Genomic DNA, 26,877 nt, shown 5'->3' on the forward strand with positions numbered 1-26,877 from the left:
ATACGGAGAAATTGGAACACTGTGTACTGCTAGTGGGAATGTTAAATGGTGAAACTGCTGTAGACAACAGTATGATGATTCCTCAACAAATTCAACATAGGGCTTCCCTGGTGGCGCAGTGGTTGGGAGTCCGCCTGTCGATGCAGGGGACGCGGGTTCGTGCCCCGGTCCGGGAGGATCCCACGTGCCGCGGAGCGGCTGGGCCCGTGAGCCACAACTACTGAGCCTGTGAGTCTGGAGCCTGTGCTCCACAACAAGAGAGGCCATGACAGTGAGAGGCCCGCGTACCGTGATGAAGAGTGGCCCCCGCTCGCCGCAACTAGAGAAAGCCCTCGCACAGAAACGAAGACCCAACACAGCCAAAAATAAATTAATTAAATAAATTAATTTTTTTAAAAATTCAACATAGGGATTCAACTTCTGGGTGTATACCAGAAGTGAAAGGAGGGACCACAACAGGTGTTTGTACACCCGTGTTCATAACAGCGTTATTCACAACAGCCAAAAGGTAACGTAGCTGAAGTGTCCATCTGCGGCTGGACAGAGGGACAAAATGTGGTGTGTGTGTGTGTGTGTGTGTGTGTGTGTTAGCCTGCCAGGGCTGCCGTAACAGAATGCCACAGGCTGGGCAGCTTAACCAACAGAAACACGCTTTCTCACAGTTCTGGAGGCTGGAAGTCTCAGGTCAAGGTGTCTTCAGGGTGGGTTTCTGGTGAGACCTCCCTTCTTGGTTTTCAAGGCCCCTTTCTCTGTGTGTCCTCACGTGGTCTTTCCTCTGCACACACAGAGAGCTCTGGTGTCCCTCTTCTTATAAGGACACCACTTCTACGGGATTAGGGTCCCACCCTACAACCTCATTTAACCTTAGTTACCTTCATAAAGGACCTGTCTCCAAAGAAGGCTCATTGGGGAGTGGGGCTTCAACAAACGAATTTGGTGGTGGAACAGTTCAGTCTATAATGACACACAAAAGATTCTTATTCAACCTTTTCAAAAGGGGAAATCCTGACAGAAGCTACTATTTGGATGAACCTTGAGGACATTATGCAAAGTGAAATAAGCCAGTCAGAAAAAGACAGATACTATCTCATTCCAGTTATATGCGATTACTAAAGTGGTCAAATTCACTGAAATAGAAAGGAGAATGGTGGTTGCCAGGGGCTGGGGAGGGGGTAACAGAGCGAGTGTTTCGTGGGTACAGAGTTTCAATTTTGCAAGGTGAAAACAGTCTGAAAATGGATGAGGGTGGCCATTGCACAACAGTGTAAATGCACTGAGTGCCGCAGAACACTGTACCTTTACAATATTTACCGGTGTTGTTGTTTTTTAATTTTAAGGGTACCATTTTATGTTATGGTCATTTTATCACTTTTTTTTTTTTTTTTTTGCGGTACGTGGGCCTCTCACCGCTGTGGCCTCTCCCGTTGCGGAGCACAGGCTCCGGACGCGCAGGCGCAGCGGCCACGGCTCACGGGCCCAGCCGCTCCGCGGCACGTGGGATCCTCCCGGACCGGGGCACGAACCCGCGTCCCCCGCATCGGCAGGCGGACTCTCGACCACTGCGCCACCAGGGAAGCCCTATCACAATTTTTAAAAAATAAAACAATGAGAAAAAGACTCAAACATTCATGCTTTAGTGTGTGACCCCAAATGGCGCTCGCTCTCGGTGGCTCTTTGTCACGGAAACACACACACTTACTTCGTTGCCGTGATGTGCCTTCAGTCTATCAGCTAGTGGTCTAATTATTGGTTGACGCCTTTTTTCCACATTGTCTTTTCAAATGTAGAGGACGGGCATTTCATCTCTATGTCGACCTCTCCATAAAATCTCTATATTTTTAGTATGAATTGTGACTTAGTTTTTCTCAAGTGTCAACATCACGATGGTAATAAAATGATATATTTACTGAATTATGGGAAAATCCGTTTGGGGACTTCCAAGCCCTACAAGACTGTAAATAATTTAACAATATTCTTTGATGTTAGTTGACTGTAAACTAGAAGAACTGGAAAGTCCCAGGCTTGTTTTGCACTCGGTCTCTTTCCCTTCCTCAATATACAAATGCAGAGAATGCCTGGTTCCTGACATAGAGTAATTATTTGTGGACTAAATGAATAGTGTGTGATATGCAGGTTACAGAAAGAATTCCCTTACTGAAGGAAGGGAGAAATCCAGTGTCTCTTGCAAACCAGTGAGGTGCGGACTCCAGAGCAACACATTTTGAAATAGTATCATACTCTTGCTGGAATAATGCAATTTTTATTGTAAAATACAGTCGATAATTTTCCATTTAGAAAGATTTTTTTTTTTCAAGTGTAGCAAAGCCTTTAGAAATGAAATTTAGTTCAGTATCCCTTAGTCCCTTTCATAAAGCCAAAGCCAAGAACACTGGTGCCACTTCTGGGTATGTGTCTTACAGTCTTTGCAGATACTGTACTACAAAATTTCCAAGTTTTGCTAGACTAAGGGAAGAGAAATAATCTATTAGAAAGAAAAGAATTGGAACAAAGAACCTTAGCTTTTTGTAATGCTTTGCATTGTAATTTGCATATAAATATGAATAATGCATATTAGAATGCTGACAAAAGATAAAAACCTACAATTTTGTGTGATTAGGCTGATTAATGTTTAAAAATTATATTGAGTGCTTACTACGTGTGCAGTGTTGTGTTGTCTGATGAGGGGAAGGCAAAGGGCTAGGGCTCCGCCCAGCCCTCAGAGAGCTTATAATCTAAGAAAGGAGTGGTACCCGCTGAACAACCAGAGCGGAGCTGGGTGATGCTGCCTTGCAGCGAAGGAGAAATTCAGAGACCGGCAGGAGCAGTGAGGAGCAGTCACGACAGGGCTGAAGCAGGAAAAGCAGCTAGATTAGAAATCCCGCGAAGGGATGAAAGACACAAAGGGAACTTTAAGGGAGTCCGGGAGACTGCTGTAAACTAATGGCCGCTCTAGGAAAGAATGCAGTAACCTAGCAGCTCTACCTTGAAGGACGACCAGGTGCTTTCAAGCGCGAGGCACGCTCAAGCCACAAACCCTGAGAGTTAAAACACAAGACAGGAGACGTGGGGTCTGAATCTTGTTACGTGAAGTCAGGGGGAGTTAACGGTCCTTGAAGAGCAGCGTTTCTGCATGTGGCCAAGACAGGAATACAGGTGAAAGGGGAAAGAAACCAGGTGAAAGGGGACATTACACCGAAACCTGAGATGAATCACCATAGCTTAGTCTATGTCACCATCCTTTTGCTAATATACGTATGATTTAAATAGCACCTGGACAGTCCCCGTTTAACCATACAGGGCCAAGGGAGGAACTAACGATGTCAGCCTTGACATCTACCCAAGGACGAGGAAGAAGGTGGTCTTCTCCCCTCCCCACTTTTTCTTTGATTATGAAAATGTACCCCCTTTGTTCTCAGGGCTGCGACCTCTTGCCTGTCTGCTTGTATCTCTCACAAGCATCCTATATGCTAATAAGCTCACTCTTTACCTATCACTTTGCCTCCCGCTGAATGCCTTCTGCGTCGAGACAAAAGAACCTGAGCTTCAGTAAGTCCTGACACCAGGCGAGTGGTTTCAATGAAAAGACAGTGGGTTCGAGTCCCCTCCTAAGTCAGGGATCGTGGGTTCAAGCCCCAGTCTGAGTTTCGCTGGGTTCAAGTCCCATCCAAGAAGGAGTGTGGTTTCAGTCAGGGGAAATGTGGGTCTTGAGCAGGACTTGGACAGGTTGATGAAGTCAACATAAAAGTTTGAAAAATCAGAATTTGTAACTTTTTGAAATACATGCATACAATCAAATACATGATGAATGTGGCGGTGGGAATTCGTTCAGCGTTGCTGCTGCCTGTGTAAGAGAAATGGGATGGAAAGCGGATTTCCAGCATCGCTGCCAATCACCTCCATCAACCAGACCCACTAGCACGTGAACAGGCTCATATAGAAGCACCTCGGAGTTTTCCACCCTCGGCAAACGCTGGCTATTCCTTCCAGCAGACGAAGGAATTACATCGATAACCATGGACCAGTTAGCTGAAGTCTCTTTAGTCCATTTGCTACTGCAGTGTTCAAATTACAAAATAACATTACTGGGCTTCCCTGGTGGCGCAGCGGCTGAGAGTCCGCCTGCCGATGCAGGGGACACGGGTTCGCGCCCCGGTCCGGGAGGATCCCACGTGCCGCGGAGCGGCTGGGCCCGTGAGCCGTGGTCGCTGAGCCTGCGCGTCCGGAGCCTGTGCTCCGCAACGGGAGAGGCCATGGCGGTGAGAGGCCTGCGTACCGCAAAAAAAAACAAAATAACATTACTTTTGCACCATCAGGTGTTACTTGTTCCTGTTCATTATTATTGGGGGAATTGCAATAATTTTTAAATGACAGCTCTTTTTTCTAGTTTCCAATTTTCTAGTTAACAGAAGAGGGGAGGGGATTCATTCTGTTATTCTTTCTTTTTTTTCTTTTCCTTTTCGTTTAAGGAGGCCCCCTCGGATTACTGGAAACAATTTAGGATAGATTCAGGGTCTCCTGGGTTTATGATGAACTCAATATCAGATGGTCTGATACAAGTGGTCCTTATTTTTATTTTATTTTATTCTATCTTATGTTTTTCTCTCAATAGTACCTTTGCAGAGCAAAAGTTTTTAATTTTTCCAAGTCCAATGCAGCAGATTTTTCTTTCATGGATTGTGCTTTTGGTATCATGTCTCTTCTCCTATCATAAATAACTTTTTAAAAAGCTTTTTAAAAATCTATTATTTTTCATTGAAGTATAGTTGATTTACAATGTCATGTTAGTTTCAGGTGTACAACACAGTGATTCAGTTACATATATATGTTCTTTTTCAGATTCTTTTCCCTTATAGGTTATTATAAAATGTCAAGTAGAGTTCCCTGTGCTGCACAGCAGGTCCTTGTTGGTTATCTATCATATGTATAGTAGTGTGTATGTGTCAGTCCCAACCTCCTCATTTATCCCTCCCCTCCCTTCCCCTAAAGAAGCTGTGGTACATATATACGATGGAGTATTGCTCAGCCATAAAAAAAGAATAAATAATGCCATATGCAGCAACATGGATGGATTATCATACTAAGTAAAGCAAGTCAGATAGAGAAAGACAAATATGTATCACTTACATGTGGAATCTGAAAAAAAAAAGATTCAATTGAATTTACAAAAACAGAAACAGACCCACAGACATACAAAACAAGTGGTTTTTAGTCAAGAGAAATAGCAGCCCCAGATCAGACAGAGGCAGAGAGGCCAGTGAACACACATGTCTAGAACTGGGCAAGATGTCCTCAGAGCAGAGGTGTGCATCTACCAAGCAATCGCCGTGGCAGCCACTGGGCCTGTTTTATTTTCCTCTGAGTGCCACAGGGAGGAAGGTAGTAAAGGCTTACATAGGAGGGAACTCCTGCCCGGTGCTTTGACTGCACCAACATTTCCCCACCCGGCTTCGTGCAGAATTCAGATGATGAATTCAAGTAAATGTGTTGAGGCTGGAACAGGGCAGCAGTTATAGGGCTGGAATTAGGGTGACCAATTCATCCAGTTTTAGCACTGGAAATCCAGTGTCCCAGGAAACCCCTCCTCATGGGTAAACTGGGACAGCTGGTCATCCTAAGACAGAGTGCGGTGTGGCTAGAACAAGGTCTCAGCCTGGACAACGGGAGAAACTAAAGCCAGAGGGCAGAGGACATGTCAGGGAGGGGGGCGCCAGCCACTTGGCTGTTGGATTTGCCTGCTGGGGTGGGAGCTACAGTAAATCAGGTCTGTACCGGGGCTGAGACTCACAGCTCTAGTCAAGATTCCCTGAATGTCCTTCCGTAGGATTTGACAAATGTAAACAGAGACCCACTAGGGTTTGTGATCACCTCTGTGCAGCTTTTTTGGCTCTTCTTTCTTCTTCCATCTCCTTGTAAGTGCAGAAGAGAAGACGACGGGGGTTAGGGTGTACCAGCCCTTTGATGAAGGTGGGCGTTGACGGAAGGCCGCAGTGTTTGGATCCCTTCTGACCGAGTACAGGAATAACCATCATGGCAGAAGTTGTCCTCGAAGCCGCCTTATGTTGAAGTCGCTTGCTCAAAATTTTCTCTTCTCAACTGTGTCCGGTCAAGAGGTGAGAAGATAAGTATCCCCGACCTTGGACCCTCCGCCTCTGTGCCAGGTGGGATGGGGGTCTTTTCCTTTCCATTTATCGGTGTGTCTACCCTATCCCACCTTCTGTGAACCCTGAACTTTCTGCTTAAACACATGGTCCTAACTTTTCGTACAACCTCAGCCTTTGGGCCCAATCTCAGTCCCAAATATATGTTTCAACTTCCAAACATTTTAGCTAGGCACCCTGCTTTGTTATTTTAGGTGATTCACAGTGGTGAAGTGAATGTTTACACATACAGTTTTTGTCTACATTATATCATCACACAAAAATGGCTGGAAAAACTCCCAACCAAATTTGGAGATAATGTTTAAAGATAGTCAGACTTAAATAAAGGCTGGTTGTTGTGTATGAATATCTGAGTCTTCCGAAGCCGTCCTCCAAGGCCACTAAGACAAGAGTGTAACAAGAGGCATGTGACTCTCAGTTGAAGAAATTCACATTAAGATGCTCAGACCCTAAATCACAAAGGCAGAGCCTTTCAATCTCCCGCATGGCTGTGGATGAGCTGCATCCTCTGGGTGGAGAGGAGCAGGAACTATTTATCTAACAATGATGAGGGGCTTCCCTGGTGGCGCAGTGGTTGAGAGTCCGCCTGCCGATGCGGGGGACGCGGGTTCGTGCCCCGGTCCGGGAGGATCCCACGTGCCGCGGAGCGGCTGGGCCCGTGCGCCACAACTACTGAGCCAGCGCTCTAGAGCCCGCGAGCCACAACTACTGAGCCCACGTGCAGCAACGAGGACCCAACGCAGCCAAAAAAAAAAAAAAAAATATATATATATATATATATACATATATATATATATATATATATATATATATATATAAAATAAATAAAGTTATTTAAAATATTCTTTAAAAAACCCAAAATGATTAATGGGGTTCTTGACCAATATGTAGACTAGTGTAAATAACGTCCTACTTTGTAGTCCTTACACCAGAAATCCATACAATCAGACCGTATTTCCACAGCACTTCTCCTCCAACAGAGTTGGGGATTTACCGCAAACTGTCATTTCAATCTTTTCTTCTGAGTAATTATATGCCAAGGTCAATGACAAGCTATCATTTTGGGGGGAGGGGGACATTTCAAGGAAATCTAAGACTTTGGAATTGAGAAAAGAAAAGAAGAAATCGCTGTGATCCGGAACTGGTAACTTTTGTTTAATCCCTGCAGATAGAGGGGCTGACATTCCTCGGGTGATTTCTGCTGAGAACGTGTGCGCACCCAGCCCCCACGTGTTCCCAGAGGAGGTGATGGGGAGGGGGTGTGGTCCAGCAGTGGGGCCCACGTCCTAAGTGGCTGCACAATCGCCAGAAAAGGAAATGAATAAGATCTACCACGTCAGTTCCTCAGATCGCAGAATCAAAGGCGTGTGCTTTTTAACATCTTTATTTAGCCCACGTGACTAGCCCGCCTACTTCATTCTGCTTGCATATTGTGAAAAGAGGGTGGCTACTCAGCTTGTGAATTGAAGTTTGAAAGAGTCTGGATATCTCTAAAAGGAAGAGACATGGGAGGTATTATTTCCTTGCTAAGAACAAAGAATTCACCTAACCCAACTGCCATCAACATTTATTCGCCAATCTTGACCTTGGATAGCTTGGCTTTCATAAGTTTTGACTACTCAGATTCCTAATTATCCTGTCATCAGTGCCATAATCCACTGGGCTGAAAGACATATTTTGTTTTATATGAGCATTTGCAGAATGATATAACACACACTAATTTGAATTATATACAAATGTTCCCAACCTTTTTTTAAAAAATTATGAGCCTTTAAATTACATTTAAAATTTTTGATTACATTGTAGAAACATATATCTGAGAGTAGATATATGTATATGTGACTGAATCACTCTGTCGCTGTACACCTGAGACTAGCGCAACATGGTAAATCAACTCACTGCACTCCAGTACAACAAAACAAAACACAGAAAGACACAGCAGTGTTCGTGAGCTGCCCAGAGCCCAGTCCGACCCTCCAGCCTCGGAGGACCTGTGACCTTCCTGGGGAAGAACAGGAACAGTGCCCGCTGCCCAAGGGTCTACGTGTCTCCCACAGAGTGTCACGGGGACCACCTGCGTCACAGTCTCTCCACGTGCTTCTTTAAGTGCAAGTTCCAAGGCCCCAGAAAAACTCACTCAGAATTTGGGGCATTCTGCATCCTTAAACGTCTCCATAAGCGGTTCTTCTGCACATTACATTTTGAGAATCGGTGCCCTAGATTTGGGACTGGTTAGTTCAGAGTCCTCAGCAGGGAGGTCTTAGTATTGCTGGCAGAAAGTGCATTTGCTTCCTATTTCCAGGCACACCGTTTCTCCCCGTTCCTCAGTAGCCCCCTCCCTCCCCCCATTACGGGCTGGTGAGGGTTTGCTGGTTTATTTTTAACATCTTTATTGGAGTATCATTGCTTTGCAAGGGTGTGTTAGTTTCTGCTGTATAACAAAGTGAATCAGCTGTATGTATACATATATCCCCATACCCCCACCCTCTTGCGTCTCCCTCCCACCCCTCTAGGTGGTCACAAAGCACCGAGCTGATCTCCCTGTGCTATGCGGCCGCTTCCCACGAGCCATCTATTTTACGTTTGGTAGTCTGAGTTTTGATCGTTGTTTAGTAAACCTAGGAGGCGCTGCACTCATTCCAGCCACTCGGGCTTCCCCACCTCCATCCAGTGCAGCTCCCTTGATTGAGAAGAAGGAGGCTTGGAAATAGACCAGAGCTCGCCTTTCCTCCACCGGAAGCTTTCCTCGGGCTGCCCTCGGTCCTTGCCTGGGAAGGTCAGCCCTGCTCAGCCCCTGCTTGGAAGTGGGGTGCTGGGGCTCCTTGCCAGGTCTGTCGAGTTCAACCCCAGATACAGAACTTCCTCTTCTCAAATGACTGCCTCGCCTGCAATTCTGTAGCTTCCAGAAGTTATTTCCTTTATTTTAGAAAGTGCTGCCCCAAAGAAATGATTTGGCCACATAAGCGTTTTGAGGTCTCTTTCAGTGCTATTGTTCTTAAAAGCGCGGATAATCGTCAATCTCTCTCAGACCCCTCCTGGAGTGTATTCTTCTCCGAGATGGTATCTGTGGTCCGCAGGGCCGTTCAGTAGGTTTCCCCGTTTCTGCGGTAATTGCTGGCAGCTGGGGGCAGCTGGGGGCAGCTGGGGGCGGCTGGGGGCAGCAGGCACTTGCCGCTTTCTCACTGGCTGTGAGTGAAATCAACTCGGCTCCCACGGGGCAGGTGCCTCCAAGGTGCTTTTACCTCTCCTGCAGCACACGGGAAAGGGGAGGGGCACCGACACAAGGGAGACAGACAAAGGGTAAGACTTCAGGGCCCCGAAGGGGACCGTTCTATCCTTCCTGACGACAGGACGCTGGGTTGTTTTCCGAACCAAGATCCCGTGAGTTCATGCGGTTTAAGGTAGTATTGCAAAATCTGCCATTCTATATCACACAACATTGAAAATCAACTATGCTTCAGTAAAATTAATTCACTAATTCATTTTTTAAAAACCTGCCGTTCTGTCACAACGTTGTTTTAATGGAACTTGTCGTCCTTAGTATTATTTAGATCAGGTTTATAGGAAAATCCAAAAGGCCAACAGTTGGCAGCTTAAAAAATATATTTTGTGTTCTGGGCCCATAGCCAGCAGTTTACTAGCTTACATTGCTAGTGACCTATGTCACATGATAAGAGTTAATGCAGATATGGAGCATACCACGTGCCAGACGCTGATCTAAGTACTCTATGCGCACTGACTGACTCACTTAAAACTCCCAGCAACCCTATGAAGTAGATGCTAATATTGCCATTTTACAGACCCCGGTAACTGGTGCACAGAGTCCAAGGTCCTAGTCCAACACCTAGTCCAAAGTCACAACAGTAAGAGCCAGAAGAGTTCAGACCCTCACCGCTCAAGGTGTGGTTCCTGGACCTGAGAGAGCTTGGCAGAAATGCAGCCTCTCAGGCCCACCCAGACCTTTGGACTCGGAATCTGCATTTTAACAAGACTCCCCACGCGATTCGATGCCCACTGAGGTTTAGAAACCACGGGCTTAGATAGTCTTAGATTATTTCTCTCTGTGCCCATTAAAAACCCACCTATGGCTTAAGACTTCAGGAAATAATGTGTACTTGGCTGGTTTGTTACGAAAAAAAAGTAGGATTCTAAAATGACTTTTGTGTCCTCTCCTAGCTCCTCCCCCCTTCAGATAATCAGCTTCTCAAGAAAATAAATAGTATAAATTATTTTTAAAAAAAACTTCAAAAAAGTTATTGAATTCTTACTATATGCAGGCACTTTCATTTCATTAAATCATCATAGAATATGTTATGAAATAGGTACTACTAGCCTCAAATTACAGATAAGAAGACCACAGTCAGAAGGGTTAAGAGGAAAAGACAATGCATGGACTGGGAGAAAGTTTTTGCAAATTATGCGACCAACAATACACAAAACAGCTCAAATTTTGAGCTGTCAAATATCAAAAGTCAATATCAATATCAAAAAATACAAGTCAATATAAAAAAAAAAACGAGTCAATATCAAAATCAATCAATCAATACAAGTCAAAATCAATCAAGTCAATATCAAAAAAAAAAGAAAAAAAATCAAAAAATGGGCAGAAGACTAAACAGACATTTCACCAAGGAAGACATACAGATGGCCAAGAGGCACATGAAAAGCTGCTCAACATCACGAATCATTAGAGAAATGCAAATCAAAACTACAATGAGGTATCACCTCACACCTGTCAGAATGGCCATATTAGAAAGTCTACAGGGACTTCCCTGGTGGCACAGTGTTTAAGAATCGCCTGCCAATGCAGGGGACATGGGTTCGAGCCCTGGTCCGGGAAGATCCCACAGGCCACGGAGCAACTAAGCCCATGAGCCACAACTACTGAGCCGGCCTGCAGCAACTACTGAAGCCTATGCACCTAGAGCCCGTGCTCTGCAACAACAGAAGCCACTGCAATAAGCCTTAGCACTGCAACAAAGAGTAGCCCCCACTTGCTGCAACTAGAGAAAGCCCACGCACAGCAACAAAAACCCAACACAGCCAAAAAAAAAAAAAAAAAAAAGTCTATGAACATTAAATGCTGGAGAAGGTGTGGAGAAAAGGGAACCCTCCTACACTGCTGGTGGGAATGTAAATTGGTGCAGCCACTATGGAGAACAGTATGGAGGTTCCTTAAAAAACTAAAAACAGAGTTACTATATGATCCAGCAATCCTACTCTTGGGCATATATCTGGAAAAGACAAAACATCTAATTCAAAAAGATACATGCACCCCAATGTTCATTGCAGCACTATTTACAATAGCCAAGATATGAAAGCCACCTAAATGTCCATCGACAGATGAATGGATAAAGAAGATGTGGTACATATATCCGGTGGAATATTTCTCAGCCATAAGAAAGAACAAAATAATGCCATTTGCAGCAACACAGATGGACCTAGAGATTATCATACTAAGTGAAGTAAGTCAGATATAGAAAGACAAATATCATATGATAACACTTACATGTAGAGCCTAAAAATATGGTACAAATGAACTTATTTACAAAACAGAAACAAGCTCACAGGCATAGAAAACAAACTTATGGTTACCAAAGGGAAAGTAGGGGAGGGGAAAACTTAGGCGTTTGGGATTAACAGATACATGCTACTATATATAAAATAGATGACCAACAAGGACCTACTGTAGAGCACAGGGAACTCTGCTCAATATCTTGTAATGACCTATATGGGCAAAGAATCTGAAAAGGAATATATATGTATGTATAACTGAATGACTTTGCTGTACAACTGAAACTAACACACCATTGTAAATCCACTACACTCCAATAAAGAGAAAGAGAGAAAAAAGCTTAGGAGAAGCAGCTGAGATGACAGCTAACCTGACAGCCCTGCTTCCTGAAGCAGCTCCTCGTGCTGATCTCCTCACAGGTGGCACATTAGCACACAGAACTATCCACTAATCTTTTTTTTGTTTGTTTGTTTTGTTTTGTTTTTGTTTTTGTTTTTTTGCGATACGCGGGCCTCTCACCGTTGTGGCCTCTCCTGTTGCGGAGCACAGGCTCCGGACGCGCAGGCGCAGCGGCCATGGCTCACGGGCCCAGCCGCTCCGCGGCACGTGGGATCTTCCCGGACCGGGGCACGAACCCGTGTCCCCTGCATTGGCAGGCGGACTCTCAACCACTGCGCCGCCAGGGAAGCCCCCATATCCACTAATCTTTGACAAAGCAGTTTTTTCAAGCCCTGTCTCAAAAACAGAAAATTTTTTTGCTTAATCCTGAGCATTTCTCCCTGATTTAAGGAAGGGATACTAATGTTACCTACAAAGTGTCAACTTTGGAAAATCAAATCAAAGCCCAGAAAGGCTAATCACAATTCTTCTCCTTCCCCTCTTACTTCATGCAATAAAGGTGTATATTGTCTAAACGCCCCCCCCCCCAAAAAAATAGAGTATGAGACAAAGCTTGTCTTCAGAAGTCCTCTTCTAACGGCTTGGTTTAGATGCTTCTCAAAGTTGATGCCAGCAGCTAATGTTTTTTTCCTGCGAGTCACATTGGTGATGATTCACATGATCAGTAGGATTGATTTGAAACTGCTTTCACGTGTAGATAAGTTTTGATTCAGGCATATCGCACACTGTGACTACAGAATAAAATTCAGATTAGCCAAACGTGTCAGGCCCATCCCATTAAAATGTGTACGCCTTTGTCATGAATTAGTGTTTTTAAGTGGGACGTATTTGCTTCCTGAATCATACTGATGAGACTCAAGCTGAATTTGCAGGAGGAGTATTTGGTTCTTTCTTCAATTAGGAAACCACTGGCATTTCTGTGTGAAGTCATTTTCTATTTTTAAAATAACTGAATTTGAGACATGACTCTGAGTGTGACGGTTTCACAAGGCAAAAACCAAGATGAATAAATGGGTCTGAAACCCAGGCTAATGGAGCGAGCTGTTCATAAACACATACATGTTTATGTACTTCTCCCGTCACTAAAGCTTCATTCATCATATTGGTTTCTGGCCATTTCCCAGACAGTATTTCCAATTCTAATATATTTCTAACAGAAGTCACACGTTGTGATCATTCCTTTATAAGGTGGAATTCTGCAATATTCCTGGTTTACATATGCAGATTTTCTAGTAGATCTATGCTGGTTGAAACACTACATTACTGTATTTATTCAGTCAGTAATCTGGATGTAAGACACATAAACACATCATGTAAAGAAGAAGCAGGCAGAGGCTTCCAGCCTTCTGATCAAGGCGGTGTGACCTTGAGATTAAAGCTGTGTGACCTTGAGTAGGTCACTGAGCTCTCTGAACCTCAATATTCTCATCTGAAAAATGACAGGTGAAATTAGATGATCTGTTACGGTGCCATTTTTTTTTTAACAGCTTTATTGGAGTATAACTGTTTTACGATGGTGTGTTAGTTTCTGCTGTATAACAAAGTGAATCAGCCATACATATACATATATCCCCATATCCCCTCCGTCTTGCGTCTCCCTCCCTCCCTCCCTATCCCACCCCTCTAGGAACGTGCCTTTTTAATTTAACATCCCATAGTAATTATCCCATCAATCTCTCAATTTGGACCAAGTGGGAATTCATTTAAAAATCTGAATGAAAAAGTGTATTTTTTAAATGTAATTTTGTAACTTTAAAGCAGCATGGGACCTGGAACTGGGTAAGCAGTATCATTTGTTTGCAAATAGATGTTGTAAAAATACATAACCATGCTCTAAAATACTTTAAAGTCTCTTCAGAATTTTGTTTATGATATTAGTTTTCATAGGAAGACCTTTGTAATGCCAAAATAACATTATCTATAAAATCTCTTCACTATGTAATAAAACTTAGCAAAGTGATAATAAAACTTACCTGAAAGAATAAGCCAGCAAGTAAATTTTTTAAAAAATACAGACACTAATTTACCTTATCAGATTAAACTCATAGTTATCAAAGACATATGGATTATAAAAATAAAAACAGGGCTTCCCTGGTGGCGCAGTGGTTGAGAGTCCGCCTGCCGATGCAGGGGATGCGGGTTCGTGCCCCGGTCCGGGAGGATCCCACGTGCCGCGGAGCGGCTGGGCCCGTGAGCCGTGGCCGCTGAGCCTGTGCGTCCGGAGCCTGTGCTCCGCAATGGGAGAGGCCACAACAGTGAGAGGCCCGCCTAGCACCAAAAAAATTAAAAAAATTTAAAAAAATAAAAATAAATAAAAAAAAATAAAAACAGTGTTTGACTTTGGTGGGATTGGCTGGGAAGTGACACAAAGGAACATTTTAGGACGATGGAAATATTCACAATCTTGATCTAAAAAGTAAATGCGTCAGTGTGTTCACTTTGTGAACTATTATCAAGCTGAACACTAGACGAATATACTTACTAGAGTATATGTTACATATCAACTTTTTAAAAAGTTTTCTAAGTTGGACCCACTGACATTTGAATCTCTATCCCTTTATTAGTTGCAAAATAAATAAAATCTAAGATCCATCCATCATGGAGGAGACAATATGTGCTCTAATTACGACAGTCAAAAGAAATGAGGAGGAAACGAAACAAAGCAGGGGGCATAGTTTGTGGAGTGTCCAATGAGGTAATGATTGTCCTCCATCCCCACTTCCTCTACTGGACTCCTCGAGGCCTTTGGAATTGGGTTTGTGTTTCCTTTCAATGTCACACTACACTCTGGGGACACCTGTGATGGATATTTAGATTAAATAAGATAACAGGATAACCTACAATGTTCTACATGCTTCTAGAAGACAGAAAACATCTTGTTTCTGTTCATTTTTGTATCCTCCGAAGCTCGTGGCCAACTTTTTAGTATTCAGTAGGGATTCAATTTCTATTTGTTACATTGGATTTCAAATCTCTATGATAAAAATTTAGAATCAAATTTTTTTCTGAAATATGTTTTAAAGGGAAAAATATTAAAATTGGGTAGAAAAATAAAACTTGAGGAGTGGTCAGATTAGTTCGGTAGTCACAGTACACTAAGTAAATATACACTGTGAATCATCTCATGGAATAATGGAATCTCACTAGAAATGAAAGAAATTGAAATTAAAACAATTACAGCTACCAATGATAAGTATGAGGAGTGTTACACTTACGGCAAAAAAAGGGAAAATTTGATTTTTAAATTAAATTAGACATTAATAAAAATACTATAAAACTCTTAAAAGTGCTCTGAAATCATCCTCAAAGTTGCTGCAAAATTTCTCAGCTATTTTTCTCATCCTCTTATAATCTGGTTAGTTTTTCCTTACATATCAGCATTTGAGGTAATTGTTTAAATGATTTCTCATGATATTTTATTGTTTTTACATTAGTTATTAATAGTGATAAAATATTTTCTATGTTTTTACTGCAACTATGCAATATTTGACATAAAGTATGCAGCAAATCAACTTTCCATTTGCCTAACCAGGGAACATACCCACTTTTGCCAACACTTTTATAAGAACATGGACTTTCCATTGAGATCAGTTCCAAACCTAGAGGGAAAAGTGCTAAGTTCCAATAACTTAGAAAGGTCCTAAGTGATGGGCCTTAGAGAAATTGACGTTGTAACATCTGACCTGCGTAAAATTTAATGTGTGATGTGTTGACCACAGCAGCATTCAAGAAACAAGCTTCCCTAAAGAGTTGAACCTACTAAAATCAAGATTCAACAGCCAAATTCAATTTTCAGAAAATACAGAGGATAGATGAACACGTCAAATGGCATGACAATAGCCAAATCCAGAATGTTGGGTATTTCTACTGGACGACTGACACAATTTCTGCAACAAGAAAAAAGAAGACGTCTATACCAGCTTACAAGACACCAGAAGAGACAACACAACCAAATGCAATGAACGTGTGGATCTAGCCTGAATCTGTATTTTCACGATCAATCATAAAAATGCATTTTAGAGGCAATGAGGGAAATATTACCGTGGACTGTTTATTCCATTACATCACAGGGTAGTTAATTTTGTCAGCTGTGATCATATCAATGTGGCCGTGTAAGAATATGTTCGTTTTTTTTTAAGAGATGGACGACAGTGGAACATATAGGAGTGAGATGATATCAACAGAATATCTGGAATTCACTTTAAAATATTTCAGCAAATGAAAAAGAAAAAAGCTATGTGATCAAATGTGGAAACATTTTGATAAATTGTTGAATATAAGTAACAGGTAAGTGGGATATATTTTTAAATAGTCCTAACAGACTTTTTAAAAGTTGTAGCAGAAGAAGATTGATATATACCTCTCCATTATCAAAATTAAACAAAAATGGGGAACTTCCCTGGTGGTCCAGTGGTTAAGAATCCGCCTCCCAATGCAAGGGACACAGGTTCGATCCCTGATCAGGGAACTAAGATGCCACATGCCGCGGGGCAACTAAGCCCACGCGCCACAACTACTGATCCCACGCGCTCTGGAGCCTGCATGCCACAATTAGAGAGAAGCCCACACGCTGCAACTAAGACTCAATGCAGGCAAATAAATAAATAAATATTTAAAAAATAGATAAATAAAAGTGATTTTAAAAACTATTTGCAGGCTTTAAGTACAAATACACTGTTCATAGTATTTTATACAATCCGCCGAAGTTCGTGGCCTCAACAAGTCTGTACCTTTCACCACCTAATTCCACTCTTTGTAAATATACCACAAGAAAATAACAGAAAGGGAAAAATAATTTACCCAAAAGTTTTCATGTAGCTTTACTATAACAAAGAAAATTTGGAGATTAACTATAAAATTTATATAGGAGAATATGAAGTTAATTATTTTATATCAATATAATGAAAAACCTTAAAGCTATCAAAGGTGACAAGAATTTGAGCTACCTAAATACATGAAACAAAGTACACACTGACATAGATTAGAAGAAATTTCAACTATCAATTAAGACTCTTTCACAGTTGGAAGTGACAGAAAAGCCAACCCAAACTGGCTTAAAGCAAAAAGGAAGTCAATTAGCTGGCAGAAATGAAAAGTTTAAAAGACAAAGAGGACTTCCTTGGTGGCACAGTGGATAAGACTCCACACGCCCAATGCAGGGGGCCCAGGTTCAATCCCTGGTCAGGGAACTAGATCCCACATGCATGCCGCAGCTAAGAGTTCGCATGCCATGACTCAGGAGACTGCAAGCTGCAACTAAGGAGCCCACTTGCTCAAATAAGACCCAGAGCAACCAAATAAATGAATAAATGGTATAAAAATAAAAAATAAAATAAAAGACACAAAAATCACCTTGCTGGATCATAGATATAATGAAAACACAGAACAGTAAAAACTTTTAGAAGAAAACAAGGAGAAAAATCTAGGGGACCCTGGAATTGGTTTTGAATTTTTAGATACAACATCAAAAGCACAATCCATGAAAGAAAAAATTGATTACTTGTGCTTTATTAAAACTAAAAACTTATCAACAGATGAATGGATAAAGAAGATGTGGCACATATATACAATGGAATATTACTCAGCCATAAAAAGAAATGAAACTGAGTTATTTGTAATGAGGTGGATAGACCTGGAGTCTGTCATACAGAGTGAAGTAAGTCAGAAGGAGAAAAACAAATACCGTATGCTAACACGTATATATGGAATCTAAGAAAAAAAAATGTCATGAAGAGATTAGTGGTAGGACGGGAATAAAACACAGACCTACTAGAGCATGGACTTGAGGATACGGGGAGGGGGAAGGGTAAGCTGTGACGAAGTGAGAGAGTGGCAGGGACATATATACACTACCAAACGTAAATTAGGTAGCTAGTGGGAAGCTGCCGCATAGCACAGGGAGATCACCTCTGTGCTTTGTGACCACCTAGAGGGGTGGGATAGGGAGGGTGGGAGGGAGGGTGAGGCAAGAGGGAAGAGATATGGGAACATATGTATATGTATAACTGATTCACTTTGTTGTAAAGGAGAAACTAACACTATTGTAAAACAGTTATACTCCAATAAAGATGTTAAAAAAAAAAAAGGAAACTAAAAACTTGTGCTCTATCAAAGACTATGTTAAGAAAATGAAACAACAAGCCACAAACCAGGAGAAAATATTTGCAAAACACTTATCTGATAAAGGACTTGTATCTAAAATATATACAGAACTGTTAAAACTCTACAATAAGAAAAAAAAATTATAAAATAGGCAAATATTATGAACAGACATCTCATCAAAGAAGATATACAGATGGCAAATAAGTATATGATCATTGGTCATTAGGGAATTAAAACAACAGTGAGATGTAATTACATCCAGTGAGACTGGCTACAGGTAAAAAAATAAAAAACACCAAATGCTGACAAGGGTGCAAAGCAACAGGGATTCTCGCTCACTGCTTGCTGGTGGGAACGCAAAATGGTCCAGCTGCTTTGGAAGACAATTTGGCAGTTTCTTACAAAGCTAAACGTAGTCTTACCGTATGATCCAGCAATCACATTGCTAAGTAACTGTTTACCAAATTGAGTTGAAAACATATCCATGCAAAAGCCTTATAGAAGTTTTTTTTTTTTCAGAAATGCCCCAAACTGCAGGACACTAAGATGATTAGGTCAACAATTATGATACAACCATACAATGGAAGGCTATCCGGTGACAAAATAAATGAGCCGTGAAGCGACACGGAGGAACCCCCAGCGCCTAGTGACAAGTGAAGGAAGCCGGTGTCTGCAAAGGCAACACACAGGGTGGGTCCAGCTCTAGGACATTCAGGAAAAGGCACAACTGTGGAGACAGTAAGAGGTCAGTGGTGCCGGGGTCTTAGGGCGAGAAAAGTGGGGCGTGTGTAGGTGAAGCACAGGGACATGTAGAGGGGTGAACCTGTTCTGTATGATACTGTCATGTCGGTACACGGCCTTACCAAGCCGTCGAAGCCTGTCGACTTCACAGCACAAAGAGCAAACCTTGACGTATACTATTTTAAAAAATCATTTAGGGAACTTATCTAGGAAACAGAAACAGACCCACAGACTTAGAGAACAGACTGGCGGCTGCCAAGGGGGTGGAGGGATAGGGGAGGGAAGGACTGGGAGTTTGGGATTAGCAGGTGCAAACTATTACGTACAGGATGGGTAAACAAGGACCTACAGTCGAGCACAGGGAACTCTATTCAATATCGTGTGATGTACCATCATGGAAAAGAATATATATGCATATGTATAACTGAATCACTTTGCTGTAAAGCAAACTTCAACACAACATTGTAGATCAACTGTACTTCAATAAAATAAATTTTTAAAAAATCATTTAGGAGTTTAGGGAATTCCAGGACAATTCAGACAGTGACAGGAGAATCTAACTGCATTACAGATGTATGAAACAGCCTCACTGGAGGGGCTGGGGAAAGGTCCTGACCCAAGTAACTCTGGAAATGAGCAGAGCCTGTAAGCCCAAGGGCCAAAGAACTTCAAGGAAGCACCATACTCTGGTTGATAAGGTTTTTTCCCCTGGAGGACAGGTTAACCATTCTGATACGTGTATATGCATATACTGAAAACTAAACAATTAAGTAAACGGGTGGCAGAGAGTGGGAGCCAGGCTTCTCAGGACCGGAGGGGGAATGTCCAGATAAGCCAGCGGCATGCTTAAAAATAGGCTTGTGATTTTAAAATATAAAGGAAATAAGATAAACGGTGGTTTATTTCTTACAGACATCACAATGAGTCCTATTCTATTTAACTACATTTTTTAAACTGAAGTATCGTTGACTTACAATGTTGTGTTAGTTTCAGGTATACAGCGAAGTGATTCAGTTACACACATACACAACTGCACACAAACGCACCACCCTAATCACTTAAAGCAAGTTGAAGGAACAAAACGCCAGCCAACGATTTTACTAAGCTTACTACATGTCTTACTCAAATTTTTATCAACCAAATACGTCAAGTTTATCAAAATACAAGAAACTTAAACCAGTAATCATGAAAATTTGATCACAGGTATACTTTTTATCAGCATCGAAGCAGCCCCCATTACACAGAACATAAACTTTATGATATAAAAATATTCCTTTGTGGAAGTTAGCTCGGGTGTCGTGGGGACGGGGACGTCACAGAGCTGTTCACGGCAGCTTGGGGTCGACGCCCAGACTGAGTGCGTAAGAGTAGCGGAACCATGTAAAATAAACGTGTGTTGTTCTTTCGTTCTCATGTCCATTGTCATGTGAGCATCGTACAGGCGAGGGGTAAAGAAAGCTTAGCCCTCCTTGTGAAAGGTACTCAAAAGCCCGTTACCTGTAAAAACCATGCGCCTCCCCACCGTGGCCGACCGTGGCTCTCGAAAGGGTACACACGCCATGGTTGTAGCTGTGCTACTGCATTTTCTTTCTCAGCTTCCTCACACCAGCTTACCTGCCCCAGAAAGAGCCAAAGACTCTGCTGTCGCTCCTCTCCCTGTCTGTGACCCGAACTAGGTGGTTGCTAGGGACTCTTTATGACAGGAAGGCAGGCTGTTCCTTCTAACAGTTCAGTGTTCCAGCCTCCAGGGACAGACAAGACACAGCTGTAGCAACCCCAGGCATGGCAGCCAGTCTTTTCCTTACCTGTCAACATCAAGTCCAGAACAGACCTGTGCAGGCACTAGATCTGGAGCAGCCTTACCTGCCCAGAGACCTGGCAGCATCAGTCCACACTGTCTTCCAACATATCCCAAGGAATGTTCTGCAGAGGCTGTTACCGCACAAACCAAACAAACAAAAAAATCACACACCATGGTTAGAGGCATTTGAGAAGCCCTGGCCAGATAAAATACAACTAGAGATTGTATTTTAAATGAATAAGATAATTGTTTGTGTATTTTTCCCAGCCCTGTAGTTCAATACTTCCTTAAACACAATCTGTGCTTGGTCATATCAATCTATCTGTGGTTCCCGTCGTGCGTGATGCTCTTTCGCTCCTCTGGGCCTTTCCCCAATTCCTTTGCTCTTGCGAGAATGTTCTTATGTGAATATTTCTGTCCTCTGAGAGTCAGAGCCCATGCCTCCTCTCCCAGGACGATGCCTGCAGACACAGCTGACCGCTGGCTCCTTCATGCCCCTTTAACTTCTATGGCGTCTTGTTTACACCTATCTGTTAAACGCCTACCACTTTGTTTCAATTGTCCATTTTGTCCGCCTCCCTACTAGAATCTAACTCCCAGTTCAGGGGGAAAGCACCTTTATTCATATTTCAATTTCCAGAGACTGTCATGCAATAGATACTTAAGAAATGTTTGGGAGATGAATAAATGAACAAACAGCTAATTCCAGCCTGCCCAGCAGTATAACACTGACCACCTGATAATCCACGGAATATCAATTCTAACAGCAATTTTCAATTCAACCTTAAATATACGGAGTTCTTCACTGAAAATTTGATGCCTTTTGTTTGTTGAGGGAAATTACAGTAAAAACGCTCTACATCAACTATGAAGAGGGGCTAGCCTGGTAGCAAAGGGATATAAAACCCCAAGTTCCCCTTCAAGGAAAGACTTGTGCCCCAGCTGCAGGAAATACCATCAGCAGACAGCCTGCAGCTGTCAGCTCCTGCAGGGGCTGCTCTAGCCGCAGGGGGCTGTGTCCCTCTCGAGGTGCCTCTCTCCCAGGCAAGCCCTGTCGGGGCGGCATGGTCAGAAGGCTCAGTAAGGTGAGGGGATAAAGTCCAGATGCCTCCACCCGCCACGGGGCCATTTTTCACCCGGTGAGCCGAGCCTCTGTGGAGCCCTCGCCACAGCTCCGCTTCTTCCTCTGCCCAATCCTGCTTCGGCCTCTTTCTGTTCACAGGCAAAGATCCCAAATAACCATTCTTGCCCCCCACCAACTTCTGGAGGGCACGACTTGTGGCCACCAGACTGTAACAGGGAAGAACAAACCTGCTTCCGCATCAGATCTCTGCCTGTAGCTCTAAGCCGGGCGCGCTGTTGCCTGTGCCGAGCGCTGCTGGCTCTGCACCTTGTGAAACAATGTTGCCTCTAGCCTGAAATATACAGGAGAGCCCATCCTCAAGGCTCTGACCTTTAAGGGTAAAACACTTTTCCATTCATGCAGAGATAAAATGTTGCAGAACAGAGAATAACACTTGCGAACGAAGGATTCCGGCACCAAGACGTTTCCCACAATCAGCCACGCCCGCCCCCATTTTAGCATAAAAGCAGCCTGACTGCTAACTCGGGGCAGGTGGCTCTTGTGGACTCTAGTCCCCTCTCTGCTCCAGCTTCCTGAACAACATCTCTATTCCTTGCCCCAACACCGTGTGTCTCGGTTTCTTGGCCTGCAGTGTGGCAAGCAGTGCGAGCTTGGACGGGGTCACTGATGTGTGGGCACAGACGTGGTACACAGCAAGGCTTCCTGTTTTCACCCCTCAACTCTCTAACCAGCAGCTGATTCTACTTCCCCAGTGTGGGCAAGTCTACTGGGCTTCTGTGATCCGCCCTGCATGGCACTCTTCTCTACCTCTGCAGGGTCGGAAGCTTTCCTCCTCTTTCTGAGGTTAACCAGTTCTTGTTACTATGGTCGAGGGCTCTCCAGCCCCAGCCTTAGGCGTCTCTCTGAAATCTCCCTGTTCGTGTGCTCAGAACTACCACTTTCCAAGTCAGCCAAGTTTGAAACATCCCATGGAAGTCAGGAGCCTCCCCGTTTGGTTTCTCACTGCAGTTTTTGTGACGTGGAGAGAGAAGGAAGGTGGAAGCTGAGTGACAAAAAGAAACTCTTTAGTAAAATAAGCAGGAAATAACGGAGATCTCGCTTTTGGCCGAGGACCTCCCCTTAACCCATCCTGAGGAACAGCAGGCTTCCACTTTGCCTCAGAGACTGTTACAAACTCTTCAATCTGTTGTGGGCTTAGGGTCAGTGATTCTGATGGCAAAAGGCTGGAGGGAAGGGAAAATAGAGGAGAAAAAATCAGAGTTAGTTCTTTGTGAGATCTTTCCACCGACTCAGTACATGTTTAGGTTCATTTGTTTAGTTTTGTTTCATTTTTTAGGGATTAAAAAATTCTTGTGGGACTTCCCTGGTGGTGCAGTGGTTAAGAATCCGCCTGCCAATGCAGGGGACACGGGTTCGAGCCCTGGTCTAGGAAGATCCCACATGCTGCAGAGCAACTAAGCCCGTGCGCCACAACTACTGAGCCAGCATGCCACAACTACTGAAGCCTGCACGCCTAGAGCCCGTGCTCCACAATGAAGCCACCACAATGAGAAGTCCGCGCACCGCAACGAAGAGTAGCCCCCGCTCGCTGCAACTAGAGAAAGCCCTCGCGCAACAACGAAGACCCAATGCAGCCAAAAATAAATAAATTTTTTAAAAAATTCTTGTGTAATTAAGTAAAATATTTACATGGTTTCAAAGTAAAATTCTTAAAATAAGGGCTATTTAGAGAAGTCTAGCTTTTATCTTTGTCATCTACATCTTGTTACTTTTTTTTTTTTTTTTTTTTTGTGGTAGGCGGGCCTCTCACTGTTGTGGCCTCTCCCATTGAGGAGCACAGGCTCTGGACGCACAGGCTCAGCGGCCACGGCTCACGGGCCCAGCCACTCCGCGGCACGTGGGATCTTCCCGGACCGGGGCACGAACCCACGTCCCCTGCATCGGCAGGCGGACCCCCAACCACGGCGCCACCAGGGAAGCCCCTACTTCTTTCTCCTTATAGGAAAACTTGTAAAAACTAAAAGAAAAATATATGTATAATCATATCCTCCCCTTTCTCAGAAAAAGAGTAGCAAACTAAACACGTGTTTTTCCACCTTCCCTTTATTCAACGAGACCTCTATTAATGGTTATATGGACTGTTTCCAATCTTTTGCTCTTATAAAATGTGCTATAAAATATAGGTTTCTGCAAACATGTTCTCATTTATTTTGCAGTACATCTTTGGGATAGATTCCTAGAAGTGTCATTCCTGGACCGGAGGGTAAGGCACAGATAAGTTAGCTTGATACTGCCAAATCCCCCCCCCCGCCACAGGGCTGCACCATTTTGTTTTCCAACCAGCAATGTCAGAGAATGCCTATTTCCACATGAGCACCCCCCACACACAGAGTATGTTGTCAAACTTCTGGATTTACTACAGGTAAGGATTGGTCAGATGGTAATTGACATTCCTCTTCCATCAGCAAGACTTGAACAACTTTTCGTATGGTTAGGAGCTATTTGCATGATCTTCTAAGACCCTTCTGGTCGGCCCTCTTGTGTAATTTACTATCAGGCACTGAGCTTCTTCTACTTTTACAAGAATGAGCTAACATTCCAAAGAAGGACAACAGACACGGCAACAGAGAATCACAGTAAAGTGTCAGAAGGGCAGTGATGGTTACGGGAATACATTTAACGCCTAGTTTGTTCCTGGAGACGTGGGGACAGAGGGGAGGGTCACCTGCCGTTCCTGGGACAGAGGGTGAGGCTCTCGTCTGAACTGTGTCTCAAAGAATGATGAGGACCCAGGCAAGGGATGGGAGGCTGGGGGATGGCGTGGGCGGGAAGGGCATTTTGGACAAAGAGGACAGCTTGAGCAAACGGCCCCGAGGGGAGACACAGCCCACAGAACTGTTCATGGCAGAAAGACAAGTTCAGCACTGCTGAAGGTCATGGCTAAGAGGGGAGAGGGGAGAGGAGGCCTAAGGGGCTCTGCCAGGCGTGCCAGGAGCAGGGACTCTATTCTGTAGGCATCGGGGACCCCTGAAGGTTCAAACAGGCAGAGACTGGTCAGTCTTGGGTTTAAAGGGAAGATGCTTGGCTGGGTGGAGACCGAATTGAGGAGAAGAGCCTGGGGACGGGGGCCCAGCAGGGCCATAAGTGGTCCAGGCAAGTACAGGGGAGGCTAAGGCAGAGGTGATGGGGGCGGAGAAGAGATGCATTCGGGAAACGTGCTGAATCTAGGGGGTAAGGAATCAGGAGGATGCCCGTTATCCAGCCTGGGTGACTGGGAGTAGTAGGGTCACAAAATAAAACACTGAAAACAAGAGAAAGAGAGAAAACCAAGGCCAGTAGGTAAAGCGATGGTCTTAAACTCCGTGTGGACCCCACAGGCTAACCAGGCAGTTAAAATGAAGCCCACATTGTCATCAGAAGCTGCGACAGCTTCTGAACTCATTAGAGGGGATTAAAGACGATCTCCTGTGGCCACCAGACGCTCTTCTACTGGAGAAAATCCCTATTGTTTAGGAATCAGCCGCAACCTCCTCTGATGAAGCTCAGGGTTTACTGCTGGGCACAAATGAAATGCTGGCTATTGTCTTGCTTTGCTAATGTAACAGTTACTTGAGAGTTGAAAACTGCTTCACGCACGGTAAGGCTGTGGAGGCCAGTGCCCGGCGCTGAGGCCCTGCAAAAACGCCTGTTCCAGCGTTTGGGAATGCATCCAGCTATACAGTTAATGCCGGAAAGTGATACAAACTGGAAAGTCCCATGATGCAGCAATGGAACCTATCTCCAGGTGAATATAGGTCAGTACTTGCTAAAATTAATGCTCAGATACCCTATTACTAAGCACTCTTTGCAAACCGGGTAAATCTTGCTTTATGCTTTTAAGTGCCAAATAATTTTAGGTCCTTTCCCTACATTCCTGTTTTTAGGCAACGATCTGGAAAACTCACGGAATAGAGATACAGACCTGGCTTCAAATCCCACAGTCTTCTGTGTAACACTGGCAAGTTGATTTTCTGTAAACTGAGAATAATTGTCTCCCTCCCGACCGGGAAAAGGCAATAACGTACATAAAACGCTTGTCACAATACCTGACACACCATGTAGTATGTATGCAGTAAATGTTCGCTGTAATATTCGTCTCATCACCTCCCCCTTACCTTGGCCTCTCCCTATTCTTCCCTTAGAAAATACACGTGACTAATATACATTTAAAGTGTGACCACCATGGACCTCAAGATTATCCTATTAAGTGAAATAAGTCAGACAGAAAAGGACAAATATCATATGATATCACTTATATGCAGAATCTTAAAAGATGATACAAATGAACTTATTTACAAAACAGAAAAAGACTCACAGACATAGAGAACAAACAAAAGGGGATAGTAGGGGTGGGGGAAGGGGGGAGGGATATATTAGGAGTTAGGAATTAACAGATACACACGACTATATATAAAATAGCTAAACAATAAGGACCTACTGTGTAGCACAGGGAACTCTACTCAATATCATGTAATAACCTATAATGGAAAAGAATCTGAAAAAGAATAGATATTATATATATAAGTGCATAACTCAATCACTTTGCCGTACACTTGAAACTAACACAACATTGTAAATGTATGTATATGTGTAGCTGATTCACTCTGTTACACAGCAGAAACCGACACGCCATTGTAAGGCAATTATAGTCCAATAAAGATGGTAAAAAAAAAAACTATACTTAAATAAAATAAATAAATAAATAATGAAAGTAAGTAAATACAACACTAAAGTGTGACCATCATAGCCTTTTTATATTTGGGTTTTCAAGGCCAGCTCACGAAAGTGTCTGTATTCTTCGTCTTATTCATGTAGCTAGAATTCGGGTAAGTTGGCACCCGCGATGCTATTCCCTGCCCGTCCAATCAACCTGACCTCTCAACGGTTGTAGTTCATATAATCAGAGATTGTAGTATCCATGCTTTTTCTATAAAAACACCCGTTTAGAAAATTAAAACCACAAAACATTAGAATTGCCGTCCCCCTAACTGCTATACTCTATGTGGAGAAACAATAAATAATTAAAGCAAGTGCTTTA

General features: G+C 43.3%; 2 protein-coding genes across 2 annotated transcripts in view; one reads left to right on the forward strand and one right to left on the reverse strand.

The window, feature by feature from the left end:
- FNIP2 (folliculin interacting protein 2) overlaps window positions 1–18,961 on the forward strand; it is a 218,059-nt gene extending 199,098 nt beyond the window's left edge. Inside the window, exon 18 of the mRNA XM_067035450.1 lies at window positions 18,694–18,961. Within this exon, the coding sequence (XP_066891551.1) occupies window positions 18,694–18,724 (31 nt within the window). The 3' untranslated portion in view covers window positions 18,725–18,961. The remainder of the gene's footprint in view (window positions 1–18,693) is intronic.
- SPMIP2 (sperm microtubule inner protein 2) overlaps window positions 1–20,476 on the reverse strand; it is a 103,702-nt gene extending 83,226 nt beyond the window's left edge. The window contains 1 exon segment of the mRNA XM_059066828.2: window positions 20,413–20,476. Within this exon segment, the coding sequence (XP_058922811.1) occupies window positions 20,413–20,476 (64 nt within the window).
- Window positions 20,477–26,877: the final 6,401 nt, after the last annotated feature.

Source organism: Kogia breviceps, chromosome 6 (assembly GCF_026419965.1).
Source record: "Kogia breviceps isolate mKogBre1 chromosome 6, mKogBre1 haplotype 1, whole genome shotgun sequence".
Classification (NCBI taxonomy): Eukaryota; Metazoa; Chordata; class Mammalia; order Artiodactyla; family Physeteridae; genus Kogia; species Kogia breviceps.